Source organism: Ochotona curzoniae, unplaced genomic scaffold (assembly GCF_017591425.1).
Source record: "Ochotona curzoniae isolate NIBS_2020 unplaced genomic scaffold, NIBS_Ocur_1.0 scaffold_1852, whole genome shotgun sequence".
In the NCBI taxonomy this organism is placed as follows: domain Eukaryota; kingdom Metazoa; phylum Chordata; class Mammalia; order Lagomorpha; family Ochotonidae; genus Ochotona; species Ochotona curzoniae.
In genome coordinates, this window is record NW_024467087.1 from 53,634,661 (window position 1) to 53,649,708 (window position 15,048).

General features: G+C 37.2%; 1 protein-coding gene across 4 annotated transcripts in view; it reads right to left on the reverse strand.

Annotated features, from left to right (window-relative positions):
• Positions 1-3,022: 3,022 nt before the first annotated feature.
• The window catches only part of GPR174 (G protein-coupled receptor 174), a 30,143-nt gene continuing 18,117 nt past the window's right edge, over positions 3,023-15,048 (reverse strand). For all 4 annotated transcript variants that reach the window (XM_041000160.1, XM_041000163.1, XM_041000159.1 and 1 more), the window contains one exon: positions 3,023-7,758. In XM_041000160.1, the coding sequence (XP_040856094.1) occupies positions 6,197-7,222 (1,026 nt within the window). In that variant the 5' untranslated portion in view covers positions 7,223-7,758 and the 3' untranslated portion in view covers positions 3,023-6,196. The remainder of the gene's footprint in view (positions 7,759-15,048) is intronic.

The following is a 15,048-nucleotide window of genomic DNA, read 5'->3' on the forward strand; positions in this document are numbered from 1 at the left end:
TAGGTTTCAGAAAAATTGCAGAATATAGATTTACATTGATGCATTCTAATACCACTTTATGAATATTGGTTAATGGATCACCTTGAATTAAATGTAGAAAGGCAGCCTTTCGGCATTTGTGTTTTTGCATTCAGTGGAACTGAGTTCCTGGATCACATTCTACAAAAGCCACTATATTTTATATTATGGGATCTGTGAACTGAGTTCAACATTAGTCTCGTTAAGAATTCTACAGCAAAAAAGAGGAGTTACCTAATGGAAAATGTCAAATTACTAGATGTGTTTATCTGCTTTTAAATGTACTTGTGCTGATCAAAAGTAACTTACTTTACTTGTAGAATTTAGTGTTAATGTTACTAGAAAGCATCTACATGGCTGTTTGCTCCTTGTCATCTCCTGATCACACATTGAACACTTTATGTAAACAGACAATAATATACTAAGATATTTGTGGATGAAATCTTACAGATTCTGAGATGTATTTTCATATGATCTGGGACATGGGATTAAGCATATCTGTGGAAGAAACACATTGAAGTGCACAAGCATTTAGAACAAGAGTTAAGACGCCAGTTGGAAAGTCTGCATCCCATATTGTTGTGCTTGTAGTCCTGGGGATTGAGTCATGGCTCCACTTTCAATTCCGGTTTTCTGTTAACGCATACACTCTATAAGACAGAAGTGGTAGATTAAGTGCTTGAGTAATAGACACCCCAGCGCAAGATCCTGTTTCATTGCCTTGCTACTGTAGGGTTAAGCCTAGCAGAGTTTAGGCTATTGCAGTTATTTGGAAAGTCAACCAGTGGATGGAAGATATCTCCTTTCTTCTTTTTTATCGGAAAGTTGAATATACAGAGAGGAGGAGAGACAGAGAGGAGGACCTCTCTCTGCTGGTTCACTCCCCAAGTGGCTGCAATGGCTGGAGCTGAGCTGATCCACAGCCACAGGGGTTTCTTGTGGGTCTCCCATGCGGCTGCAGGGTCCCAAGGCCGTCCTTGACTGCTTTCCTAGGCCTCAGGCAAGGAGCTGTATGGGCAACAGGGCAGCTGGGATTAGAACCAGCTTCCATATGGGGTCCTGGCATGTGCAAGGCTCGGACTTTAGCCACTAGGCTACCACGCTGGGCCAAGGAAGATATCTTTCTGTATGTCTTTCTCTGTTAGTTTGTCTGTTTTTCCAGCAAGTAAATAACTGATTTTTTTGGTCAACGTTAATCAAATGTTGGTATCGGTTGAAGCTTAATGAAGGAGTTTCATTATATTGATTCCTCTTACTTTGAATATGTTTGCATTTCCCCATATAAAATGTTATATATTTTTTTAAAATCACACATATACACTTATATTTGTAGTTGTATTAAGCTAATATTTCTTTTTTTTTAAAAAAAAAAAGTTTTACTTATTTATTTAAGAAGGAGAGAGATCTTCCATCTGCAGGTGCACTATCCAAATGGCCGTAATGGCCAATGCTAGGATAACCAAACCAGTGGCCAGCATCATCATTAAAGGTGGAGGAGCCCAAAGATATATAGGCCCCTTATGCTGTTTCTCAAGTTCATTCAAGGGAACTGGATTGGAAATGATGCAGCTGGAACTCCAACCAGTACACGCACCTGCATGCATGTAACTTAATCCACTACTCCACAATACCTGGTCCCATGCTAGCATTTGTGAAGCCATTAATACTGTCAGTTTTTTTTTTTCTAAGTCTTGTGTATACAACATTGCTTAGAAATTTTGGAAAAAAAAATCTCATTGTTATGGGCCAGAATCAAATTTCCGGCATTCCTACAGAAACAACAACAACAACAAAAACAAAAGCAGAAGGACAGTAACACTGGGCTGAGAAGGTCAGGTCTAATGATAACCCTCCCAATGGAACAGCTGCCATATCACTCTTTGAAGAGTCGCAGGAAGGCAAATTAAACGCCTGAACTAAGGGCTGCACCTAGAGATGAGTCAGAAGATGTACAACAGAAAGTAAGATAAAGAAAATTTGGCCAAGAAACAATAAAAGAAGAAATATGCTTCTTGCAAAATCTAGTAGTGGTTAAGGCTGAAGAAATGCTGCAGAGGAAACTGCCTGTGAAGCTAAAGAGAGTTACAGCTCATTCTCATCCACTCCCACGTACACCACATCCTTGAATAACTGAGGAATATGGTTAAAACTGTCACAATCTACATAGCAGTTTCTCTTTCCTTACCCCATCACCCCACCACTCTTAACAAAATACGGTAACGAAAGCATTGAAGTTACTTCTGGGCTGGCTTCATGAGGGTGCAGATGAGATGTCTATCAAATTTGAAGGTCTCATATTCTTAACATCATGATTTTCTTCAGGTCCACCAAACATCAGGTATTTTTGCTTAAAGAACCCAATACCACTTCTTAGGAGTTTTTCTGAAATAACTCAGTTTTCAACTTGTAGTTACTTAGGTTTTACAGAGGCTATCCTGGCTGTTTAAAAACGTTCAGAATAAAAACGAGATGAGAAGAGAGCCATTCAAGTGGAAGAGAGCTAGACTGATAGGAGGGACCCTGACAATTTTGCTGATTACACAGTTTTGTTGTTTAAGTAAGATTAGTTCAAAGGGCGTAGGGGGAAGTGGAGAGGGAATTTTCTCCACTGTCAAAATAAAAGAAAAATCAGACATCTAGATCTGAGCAACCTTTAGCACTACAAATAAAACATTCTTTCTGTCCCCACTTAAAAAACACAAGGCTATATATTAGAAACACAGCTCACAGCAACAGGGTGGAGAATAACCCTGGTGGAGTGAGTATAATATACAGGTCTATCTAGGAGAATACAGGGGAGCAGGGAGAAAGCCATGACTCACTTTTTTTTCTTCTTGAGAATATATTGCATTACCCCAAGGCAGAAAAGCAGCGAAAAATCCCTCCAGGAACTTTTATCTATGATAGTAAGAATACTATCAAAGATGTTTGAGTCTATCAGTTAATTGGAAGAAGTGAATAAAAACACAGTGACTTTTGGAGGCAGAGAACTTCTGTATAGTTATGGAAACAATCTTTATTATTAAAATTTATATTATAAATTAAAGCTGTAAATATACTCCAAGTGCAACATTTTCACAGTATCTTGGAAGAAAAACAAAAAAAACTAACATAAAATTAAAGTTGCACAAAAGTTTCACTGGGGCACCCTCTCAGACCAAGATATCTTGGCCTGTTATTCCTGGGACAAACGTGTCCTCTTTGTGGAATTAGCAGTTAATCAGATTTGCTGCTTAACAGAGTGACAATAAAAACATAAAACAGTTTGAAAATAATAAATAACAGTAACAATCATGGAATAAAATGATATGAAAATTACCCCATATTCGAAATCACACTCATCTGAATAATTCTATTTGTACTTCAGAATAAAAATTCAAGTGACTTTATATAGGCAACATGACATAATTTATCCTGAATCGGTCTTTGCTGTGATTGAATTGTTTAGTTTTGTACTGCAATTTCGTGGACCCTAGAAATACATAAATAAGAGGTCTGAGGAGTTTACAAAGAAAGGAGACTCAGAGAGGAGGCCACTCTGGACAGCAGCAGCTTAGAGTAGTACTTGTCTCCTAGTTAATACTTTTCCTGGAAATCAGGCCTGGCATTGGAAGGGACAAAGGCAAAAGGAAAAAGAAACAAGATGTTATCTAAAAGGAACTGTAGCTGTGCTTGTGGACATGTTTCTTAAAATTCAGCATATCTTTTATGATAAGAAATCTAGTTGATCACTTATTAGAGCTAATCTAAAAGGCAACACTGTTAGATTCACTTCCTTTAAAACAGATCCCCATCCCAGTCTGTCAATATTTACAGTCTTTGCCTTGAAAGTCACTACTTTGACTTAATGCCTGGTCTTAAGGCCTGTGGATAAATTAAAACCAAACTAACATTACTCATTAGCATCTTGATTTCAACAGGCTGATCAGAGCACTACTTTGAAAAGCAAGAGTCAGGGTCTAAGACAAAGCTTTAATGGCTCGGAGACTTGGGTGAAGTAAAAGAAAGCAACGAATACAAATCTAGATGGGCAGAACTCGGGAGAAAAAAGGGCACTGACCATTTATCCGTTTGCTTAAATGTGTAGAAGTGCTGCTTCATAAACAGGCACCAGCTGCAGCCATCCTCCTAGGAAAATCAGGTTTTTTTCCCTCCCCTTGAGAAGAAAATACATAGCTTTAATATTAAACCAGTCAATTAATAAAATTAAATCAATGGTCTTCCAAATTAGCCCTAAGGAGTGTAATTCATACTAATATCCAAAATGGTAAGTGAACATAGTACAGACAAGGTGCTCCGATTACAAGTAGCCACAAGTGGTTCACAATTCCCCAGAAGTATTACATACAGTCTTATAACAACACTAAATTGCAGTCAAACACAGTTACCTTGAAGCAAACAGACCAGACATGGTTACAGCAACCTTTTAAAAATACCTTTTGCCACTGTTTTAACACATCACAACATGTACTTTATAAGGAATAATGAGAAGATACATAGATAAACTATCGCTAGCAGCACAAAGTCAGTTTTTCTATTAGAATATTTTAACAAGCTATGAGTCAATTTAACTCTTGTCCAGAGAATTAAAAAAAAGAAAATTCCATTAATCTCATATATAACAATTAATTTTAATTTTACCACTTTCCCCACAAAGCACATTAGTATTATAATTCAGTATCTAGAACTATTCTCTAGTAAATATGATGAAACCCATGAATAGTTTCTACAGTCCTTCTAGGTGAGGAATAGAATTTAATTTCATTATACAGCACACAGATCTTAAGTACAACAATTTTTTTTTAAGTTAGAGCTTTTTTGAAAAAAACATGTTTCAATTAATACTTACAACCTCATGTTTTATCCTGAGGTTTATTTCTTTTACAATATTACCAAACGAGTAGCAGGACAGGCATTGAAAGGAATACCTAGGGCTGCCAGAAGGGACCTTCTGCGTTTTCCTTGAAAGGTTAGGAATTATCTTCTCTAGCTAGTAAGAGATAAGGTGTGCAAGCTTCAAAATGCTATCACTCAGTCACATTTGGCCTAGAGATCAATGCGAACTCTAGGGTCTACATCACTTCCTGCCTATAAATCCTACTCTTGCTATACAGGTCATTTGACAATCAGCACGGACTCCAACATTAAGAAATACAACATGGTGAGGATTGGAGAAATGTACTCAACTTTGCTTCATTTTGTTACTCTGATCAAAGCTTAGTAATTAATTAGTGCACTACTTCCATAGGCTCAGAAAGTGCAATAATCTGAATTACCTTGGTTCTACTCAAAGAGCACAATGAAAACTCCCTTTACTGTGAAAGTCCATGCATCTCCAGGAGTGATAGGAAGTCATGAGAATCAGAATTCTGATCATCACTAATAGGTGACAATTTGCTTTTTCCTGTGCTAGATGCCAGTTAGGTGTCTTTGTATGGATTTTGGCAAACTACATGCCCTCAGTAGATTCAGATGGCATCTTGGCATCTTATACAGTCATGGAGAGATACTGTATATGAATCTGTGTATTCTGTTTAAGCATACCAGAGGTTTGAATCAAGACATCTGTTCAGTGAATAGGTGTGACAGATAATGTTTCATATTAACACTGAATGAAGAATATTGCTAGTTGACATTTCAGCCCCAGTATTCGAATACACATAAGAAATAAAAATTATTCATATTTACAATATTTTATAGAGGCATATGCTGCCCATCATCCTTAAAACAAACCCCAAATGTGATACTGGAGCATAAAGTGTGATTATTAGTATAAGCAGACAATGACATTTCCATAAAGAGACTCCGTATCCATTGTAACAAACTATGTGCTTGTGGTGGTCCCAAGCTAGTGATCACTCTGTGAAAGATTCTTTCTATATCACACATTATATGCTGATCCCAGCTGACAGCATATATGCATAAAGTATTTTATAGTTTAAGGGACTTTTATAGTTTAAGACATACATATTTGCTGACAAATTACTACAAGGACACATTAATCTGAATGATGGTGGAGTATAATGCTCCAAAAAGACCTACATGAAAATGTGAGTCTTCCATGCAGTTAAGACAGAAAATAATTGAAAAACAGAATGCTTCGTGTGTACTTTGCTATAGCTTGGTGTATTGCAAATGTGTGCTTTGATTCCAGACCACATTCAGGGAATCTTTCTATTTAGCATAATTCAGTTGCTGTGGTAGAAATGATGTCATTGCTAACAAAGGATTTTGTATGGAGTTGAATACTATCATGTAAATCTTGTCTTGAAAGCCGCCTCCTGAACTCATTAGTGGTGAAGTAGTATATGACCGGGTCAAGGCAGGAATTCAAGCTAGCAAGACACAGTGCCACAGAATGAAATATTAGAATTACCCTTCTGGCGAGGCAGCTTTTAATCTCGTTGGATTTGACCAGAAAATCTAAAGGAAAACTGAAATGATAAGGTGCAAAGCAAATTAGGAATACCCCTGTACATGTCAGAATCATCTTCAAGGCTTTCTTTTTTTCTCCAAGGTCCTGGGTCACAGGATATTTATCTTGCAATGATAAAACCGTCTTCCAGGTACAATAAAGGACAATCAGAAGAGGAGTAACAAACCCAATCAACTCGCCAACAGTCATCATGGCAACAGATTGGGCTAGATTGATATTCCTGGTAGGAAGATCCACAAAGCATTTAGTTCTGTTGCCTGGAGTGTCATCACTGATTCTAAGGAGAGGGAAAAGTAAGCAGGCAAGGCAGATGATCATCCATCCAGCAATGCTGATGTATAAGTCGTATTTCTGTTTGCAGTCATTAAAGCGAAAGGGGTACATGAGAAACCAAAATCGCCGTACACTGATGCACACCAAGAAGTAGATGCTTGCATACATGTTAACATACTTCAGATAGAAACAGAACATACAAAGGCCAGGCCCAAATGGCCAGTTATGATTCAAGTAGTAAAAGATCCTCAATGGCAGGGAGAGAACTTGTAGTAGGTCAGCAATGGCTAAGTTTATCATAAATATCACAGCCCTTTTGGTCTCTTTCATATAACCATAAAATACCCACAAAGCTAAAATGTTCCCTATAAGACCTGGCACAAGAATGACAGTGTATGTAACTGCGTAGATGAAGTATCGAAAATCTGTATTATCTCCATCTGACCCGACACATGTGTCATTTGCTGGCATGATTCTTTCTAGAGAAGTTGTCATTGCCAAATAATGGTTTACAATGTAAATCCACACACAAAAAAAAAAGTTTTGTTTTTTTTTTCCTTAAAGACTGATCATCAATGGCTCAGCGAGACAGACTATAAAATAATCTTTGTGTTACATCTGTAAGCCTCTGCATAGGATTTGGAAACTCATGGAAGAACTGTGCATTTGCTTAGGATTCATCTATACTAACGATGCAGGTGTCTAGTGTGCAAACACAGATGACAACTAATCCATAATTTTCTTATGCACTCTATTATCATGCCTTCTGTGACATCACGATAGTGAATTTTCTCCTTTTTGCATCATGAATGTGCCATAGAGCAGTTCCTCAAATCCCCATGTGATGATAGCCATCTCTTCGTAGGTGTTTGGCAGAAAGCTTTTCTTTTATTGACTCACACAGAAGGGAGGTTTGCTTTAGTGCACGATGAATTTGGCACTCTTCAGTGATGATTAGCTTGTACAGCTCAGTTTTCCGGGATGTTTTCAGATACGTGTTGAAAGCTAAAATATGAGAAACAAAAGAAGAGCTGCAAGCAAAGGCAAACAAACCGGTTATTGCTTGGTACATCTTTTAAAAAGGAAAAAAAAGCTTAAGCATAGAAAAATATATTTGTTTGAATTGAAAATTTTGACATGAGTGGGGATGATATGTATACTTCAACAAGGCACTTCATAATCACAGAAAAAGTACATAAATGTCACAAACTTCACTGACAGTCTGGAGAATACATATAAATAAATAAGTATATATATATAAATAAGTATATATATATATATATAAAGCATTGCTTTCTGTGTATTTTCTCTAGAGATTCTGATTCAATGTGTTTGGTGTAGGGCATGGCATTAGAAATTTTTTTAAAACTTCCCACATGATTCTGATATAGCCAGCTTAGCATTTGTCTTGGAGCCATCATTTGGGGACCACTGATTTCGCCCAAATCCTTCCCAGATGTCACAAAATAAGTGGGCAACAAGCCTCTTTTAACATACTTCCACTTACATTGGTCATTCAGTCACCTCTTAACTATCCAAGACAACAGACCATAGCACCAGAACACAGAATCAAAATCCCCAGAGAGCTGACACAGCTGGGTCCATGGCCCTAGTTCTAAGGTAAACAAATTTTAGCTTAGGGACCTGGATAGTTGCCACAAGGCTGTTGAAATCTAGGAGGACTTCAGTGACATTAAATATGTGTGGGGAGAACAAAACTGAAACGGGAATTATGAAACATCCTGTCTTGGATTGTCAAACCCAAGTGGTTTAAAGTATGCTTAATTCAGTTGTTAAAGAGATTGTTATTATTATTTTGACTCCATTGGTTAGCAAGAGAAATAGGCCATTTTTTTCACAGACATGTTGCTTGCCTTATTTAAAAGGTTTGATACATGGCAAATCCTATGGAAAGACTTTGAGAAGTTAATTAGTTGAAATCTTTCTTATCATATAAAGATGACATCATACAACATGAGAAAGCACAGAATAACATCAACACTGAAAGAGTTTCAAAATTCTAGGTGTTTTAGTTCTCAAGCTGTAGCACAGCTTTGAAATAGTTTTACATGTAGTTTAGTCTTGATTAGGTCACAGACAAAATTGGATGACAGGTAACAGGTACACAGAAATATGAAGTTGAGTATCACCAATCATCAGGGAAATATAAATGCAAAACATAATGGGTTATCAGCACACCTGTTAAGATGGCTCTTATTAAAAATACAAGACAGCAACTGCTGGTAAAGATGTAGAGAAAAGAGAACTTCTGTACACTGTTGGTGGAAATGAAAATTGCAAAGTCATTATGCAAAACCTACAGATTTCACAAAAATATTGAATCTAGAACTACCATATGATCCAGCAATCGTACTTCACCTTGTGTATAGAATCCCCATTTAACTATAACATTATTCATAATAGAAAAAATATGCAGGTAACCTATGTTTCTAGTGCTAGATGAAGAAAATATGTGTTGTAAAATGTTCAATCAGAAAAAGAAGAAAATCGTGTTTGCAACAACATGGATACATGTAGAAGAAACTATGCTATGTAAAACAAGCCAAGCACAGAAAGGCAAATACTGTATGATCTTGTTGATACATGGACTATGAAAGAGTCAAGTTCATTGAAGTCAATGTAATGGTGATTTTCAGCACCTGGGGATTGAAACATGAGGAGATGTTGGGCGAATGGTACAGACATCTAGGTGTAACGTTAAGAAGTTCTCAAGATCGAATGTAGAGCAGAACTACCATGATCGATAACTTAGTATTTATTTGAAATTTGATAGGAAAGTAGAATTCCCAAAAGCTTAAAATATGATTTATTTAAAAAGAAAACAGAAAGAGGAAGAGAGAGAACTGGTTCACTCCCTAATGGCTAGGACACCTGGTGCTGAACCAAGTTAAAGACAAGCGTTGCAAGCTCAATCCAGGCTTCCTGTGTGCATTCAAGGAACCTAATTAGCAGAGCCATCATCAACTCATTTCCAGGGTCAGCATTACTAGAAAACTAGACTCAGAAATGGAAGCAGGGTATTAAATCGAGATACTGTGATTGGATACACATGCGTTTTAAGTGACATCCTAATAGTGAAACCAAATACTTATCCCAAGAAAGCAGATTTTAAGTACTAACATGCATTTATACACATAATTTTGTGTTTTCATGAAACTTTCCTTGATCTTTGTGTAAAATATGTTTCAGCATGCTTATCTCCCTTTAGCATCTTTTCTTTCCATCTCCATTTTCATCAATATACTCTATCTTTTGTACTTTTTGATATATATATTTCCATTCCAGAATATAAAGTTCTAAAGGGTACTGGCACAGTGGCCTAGAGGCTAAACTCCTTGCTTTGAATGGGATGGGATTCCATTTGGGCGCCGGTTCTAATCCCAGCAGCCCCTCTTCCCATCCAGCTCCCTGCTTGTGGCCTTGGCAAAGCAGTGGGGGACAAACCACTGCCTTGGATCCCTGCACCCGCATGGGAGACCTGGAAGAGCTCCTGGCTCCTGGCTTTGGATTGGCACAGTACAAGCCATTGTGGTCACTTGGGGAGTGAACCATAGGACAAAACATCTTCCTCTCTGTCTCTCCTCCTCTCTGTGTATCTGACTTTCCAATAAAAATAAATAAAATATATATTTTTTAAAAAAAGTCCTGAAACAAGGTCAACAACTGGTATGAGTTAGAACAGCCACAGCAACAAAATCAACAACAAATTACAGTACCATGAAAAAAAAAAGCAACAAAAAACAGTACTAGGGTCTATCATATATAGACGTGGGGGTACAATGGAACATGCATCCCTGCATCCAGATGAAAGATGGATTCCCAATGAAACTGTTGAACATGTGTAGACAATGGGATGCTGGACTCTCTAACATTGTCTGTACCAACAATGTCGGGGTACACTTAATTAAGAGACTGATAGAATTATGATTCCTTATGAAGGACTACACCATTGTAGCAAAATGGGAAAAATCTGACGGGGGTGTGAGTTTGGGGGGAATCCCAGTCTATACAAAATTGTACCTCACAATTTAAAATTCAAACTAAAAATATATTTAAAAAATAGTTCTAAAGAGCAACCATGTGTGTATGTTTCAATACATACTATATATCAGTGTCAAGAAATGTATAAGACACAAAGTTCTCAGTATTTGGTGAATGAAGTCATTTTAGCAAGTAAGTTATTAATTTTAAATATCATCCTTCCTCACTATATTTCATTACAAACTTCTTTTATAGCTATTTACTTTTTTTATTTTTGTCTAACATAACAGAAACATTTTTTTAAAGATTAATTTATTTTTGTTGGAAAATCAGATATACAGAGAGGAGGAGAGGCAGAGAGGAAGATTTTCTGTCCGATGATTCACTCCCCAAGGGAGCACAACAGCCGATGCTATGCCGATCTGAAGCCAGGATCCAGGAACTTCTGGACATCCCACAGGTGCAGGGTCCCAAAGCTTTGGGCCATCCTCGACTGCTTTCCCAGGCCACAAGCAGGGAGCTGGATGGGAAATGGTGCCTCTGGGACACGAACTGGTGCCCATATGGGATCCAGGAGCAAGAAAGGTGAGGACGTTAGCCACTAGGCTACTGTGCCATGGCCCAGAAATGTATTTTTTTTTTCCTTTAATGATTCTGGAGGTTTAGTGATCCAAGATCAAAGAAGCAGCTGATGCAGTTTCTGGTGAAGGTTCCTTTCCTGGATTTCAGACCACAAACTTTTTCCTGTGTCTTCACATGCTAATTTGAGAGAACTAGCTACTGTTTCTTTGTTATTTTAGTTTTTGCGTTTTTTTTTTCATTCTCTCTATATAAAATAGATTTACGTATAGAGTTCTGCAGTTTTTGTGTCCTGCCTTTGGTTTTGATATCAAAGTAATGCTGATCTCATAAAGAAAGTTTAGTAGAGTTCCAGTCTGTTTAGTATCTTGGAATTATGAAAAGCATTAGCGTTAGCTCATTTTTAAAAGCTTTGTAGAATTCAGTAGCAAGGTTATCAGGAATTGTCCTTGAAGAAATATCTTTCAATACACTCTCAACCTAGTTGCTTCCTATGGAGCTGTTGGGATTGTCTGTGTCATGTTGACATAGTAGGCTTATATGTTTCCAGGAATTTATCCACTTCAGGTTTTCCAGTTTATTAGTATATAGTTTGTTATGATCCTTTCTTATAATTGTATTTCAGTATTATTGAATGTAGTGTCTCCTTTTTAACCTCTATTTTTTATTTATTTTAGTTGTTTCCTCTTTTCTATTAGTCTGACTGACAGTTTTTTATCAATTTTGTTCATCTTTTCAAAAAAACACGCATTTTCTATTGGCTGATAATTTGTGCTTTTTAAAGTTTCACTTTCGTTTATTTCTGCTTTGTTCCTTATTATTTCTCACCTTCTGCTTTGAGGGTTTTTTTTTCTTGTTTTTCTCTCTTTGAGGTTCGTCAGTCAATCTTTTGAGATATTTCTGTTTTGAAATGCAAGCACTTAAGGCTATAAAATTCCCTCTCAATATTGCTTTTGATGTATCCCACAGGTTTCTGATATGTTATATTGAATTTGTTTACTTTTATTATAATTCTTTTTTCTGAAGAAGCATGTTTCAAAGTTTTGTAAGTATTGGCTCTCTCTTACTTATCATTCACTTTTAAACAGGCTCCCAAGGAAGATGTAGCATACCATTGGAGAACTAATGTATGTCTAAGAATCAAAAAGATCCAATTATAAATTATTGCTCCTGCAATTAGTAGTAATATGAGCCTGCGTATACCACAAAACCCCTCTGTTCCTTTGTTTTGTTATTGGTAAAGTGAGAATAGTCTTGCTACACAACCTACATGATCAATGTGAATTAACTGGATCAATGTATCTTACTGTGGTTAGATATTATCTAGTACACAGTAATGAATCAATAAATATTAGCTATAATGACATATTATTGTCTACAACTTCATGATTTTTAACTATTTTGTTTATTTGCCTTGCACTCTAAATGAAGCCCTTCTTATTCATCACTTGATTGGTTACTTGCATACTCCCTTCCACACAATACTGTCATGCTTTTCCTTAAGATGAGTTCTTTCGGGCCCAGGGTGATAGCATAGCAGTCAAAGTCCTCACCTTGAACACACCAGGATTCCATGTGGGCACCAGTTCTAATCCCAGCATCCCTGTTTCCTATCCAGCTCCCTGCCTGTGGCCAGGGAAAGCAGTCGAGGATGGCCCAAAGCTTTGGGACCCTGCACCCGCGTGGAAGACCTAGAAGAGGCTCCTGGCTTTGGATTGGCTCAGCTCCAGCCGTTGCAGCCACTTGGGGAGTGAACAGCAGAGGATGGAAGATCTTCCTCTCTGTCTCTCCTCCTCTCTGTATATCTGCCTTTCCAATAAAAATAAATAAATCTTAGAAAAAAAAGATGAGTTCTTTTAAAAAAAGAATGAATTGCTCACTACTTCTCACAAATCATAAGGTAGATAGTCACTGAGTTGCATTTAATAAGAAAGCTCAACACTGTAAACTGCTAAATACAAAAATGAAAATAGACACGAGACAGCTGAATAGTACCCTATAGCCATTTTAAGGTGTATAGCAGTTGGTTGTATATAAACTAAAATTGAAATGTCAATGAAGTAGTCACAGGATGTGGTTAAGAACTTGCATTTTCTAACATATTGGTCAAGCAATACCATGTCAATTAACTCTATAATGTTGTATAAATTGTTGTTGATGTTATGTTGTAGCTTTTAACTGGTAGGGATGATATTCTGCCGGCTCTGCTTTCAGACCAGAGATGATCTCCCCAAGAAACTGTTGAATTTGTCTGGACAATAAGATGCTGGACTCTATGCATAATACATGCTTGCAAAGAAAGAATCTTGACTGGATTTGAACTGTAATACTGCAACAAGGTGGAGGAATCCACCAGAGGGAGGGCATGGGGAGGGGTTGGGGGAATCCCAGAGCCTATGAAACTGTGTCATAAATGAAATAAAAAAAGAGAGAGAGAAAGCTCCTCTTTAGAGCTTTCTTCCCACTATTTCACCAGTATGCCCAGCACTACAATCAGCATGAATTCCCACTACTCAAACACTCATTTTTTTCTTTCATTACAAACAATATTTGTTTATATTGCTATTTCTACCCCTGGAATATCTTCTTCTCTGCTTATCAAACCTATCAATTTCCTTAATATTTGTGTCAGTTCAAATTTCCTGTTCTTCATGTGACATTTTGTAGTTAACACTCTTATGCTTAATCCCTTTTTATGAACCCCATTTATACCTCTGTAAAAGAACCTAACATTCTCTGCCCTGTGGCATAATTTGTGTCTACGTCTTCTTTACACCACTGTGCTGCGACGGCTTCACCATAACCCTGTTAGAACCTCCTGGAAATTACGGCCTGAGACATATTTCCCTGTATCCACTGGGGCATCTATAGCCATGTTTGTGGTTCGTTAAGTATTTATTCATCACTTCTTTGCTCAGCTTCTACAATTTTCTAATAATCATTTCAGAATCTAGACAGCTGAAAAAGGCACATGATTTTTGTTTTCTTGAATCTTACAATCTAAAGCAAAAAAAAAAAGAAAAAAAAAACATGTAGTGTAAAATGTGTAATCCCAAGTAATGTGCAATGTCCTTAACAAGCACACAAAAGGAAGTCACCAAAACTGTGAAAACATACCGCCCTAAAGTGAAGTGAACTTTATACCAAGACGCCCCTGCTGAAGTGTATATTTTCCTGGTGGCCATTCCCTCTAGAGCACACCTTCATGCTTTCTCATCTCTATACGGTAGCTGGTAACCATTTAGGAGCATTTCCCCTAACATTTTTCTGTCTATTGCCTCTCAGCCTTTTGGCTAAGAGCAAGTGTAAGATTTTTCTGGCTTCCTCCTGCCAAAGTTGATGTTGCTTCCCTTCGTTTAGATAACATTATTTTTCTCTGAGGAAAAGTTACTTGGGATGAATGACGGTGTTGTCCAGCATGGGAAAGCTTTAATCTACTGTGTTTAAATAACCATAAATATTCCCTTATCTAACAGTTAGAGGAGCAAAAGCTCAAGGACACATGTTTTTGCAGCATATGTATAACTGTTCTTTGAAACCATTCTTTCCCCCAAAATAAACCATATTATAGCAAGCAATGAAATACACTTTGATTTTAAATGAGACATTCCTTTGGGGGAACATGCTATAATCCTTGAACAATTTGTTTCCTTGCTACAGGAGTCAGTTTCTCTTCAAAAGCACTAACTTCTATGGGGAAGGGGGAAAAAAAAGAGAGAAATAAAAAAAGAGAATGACGG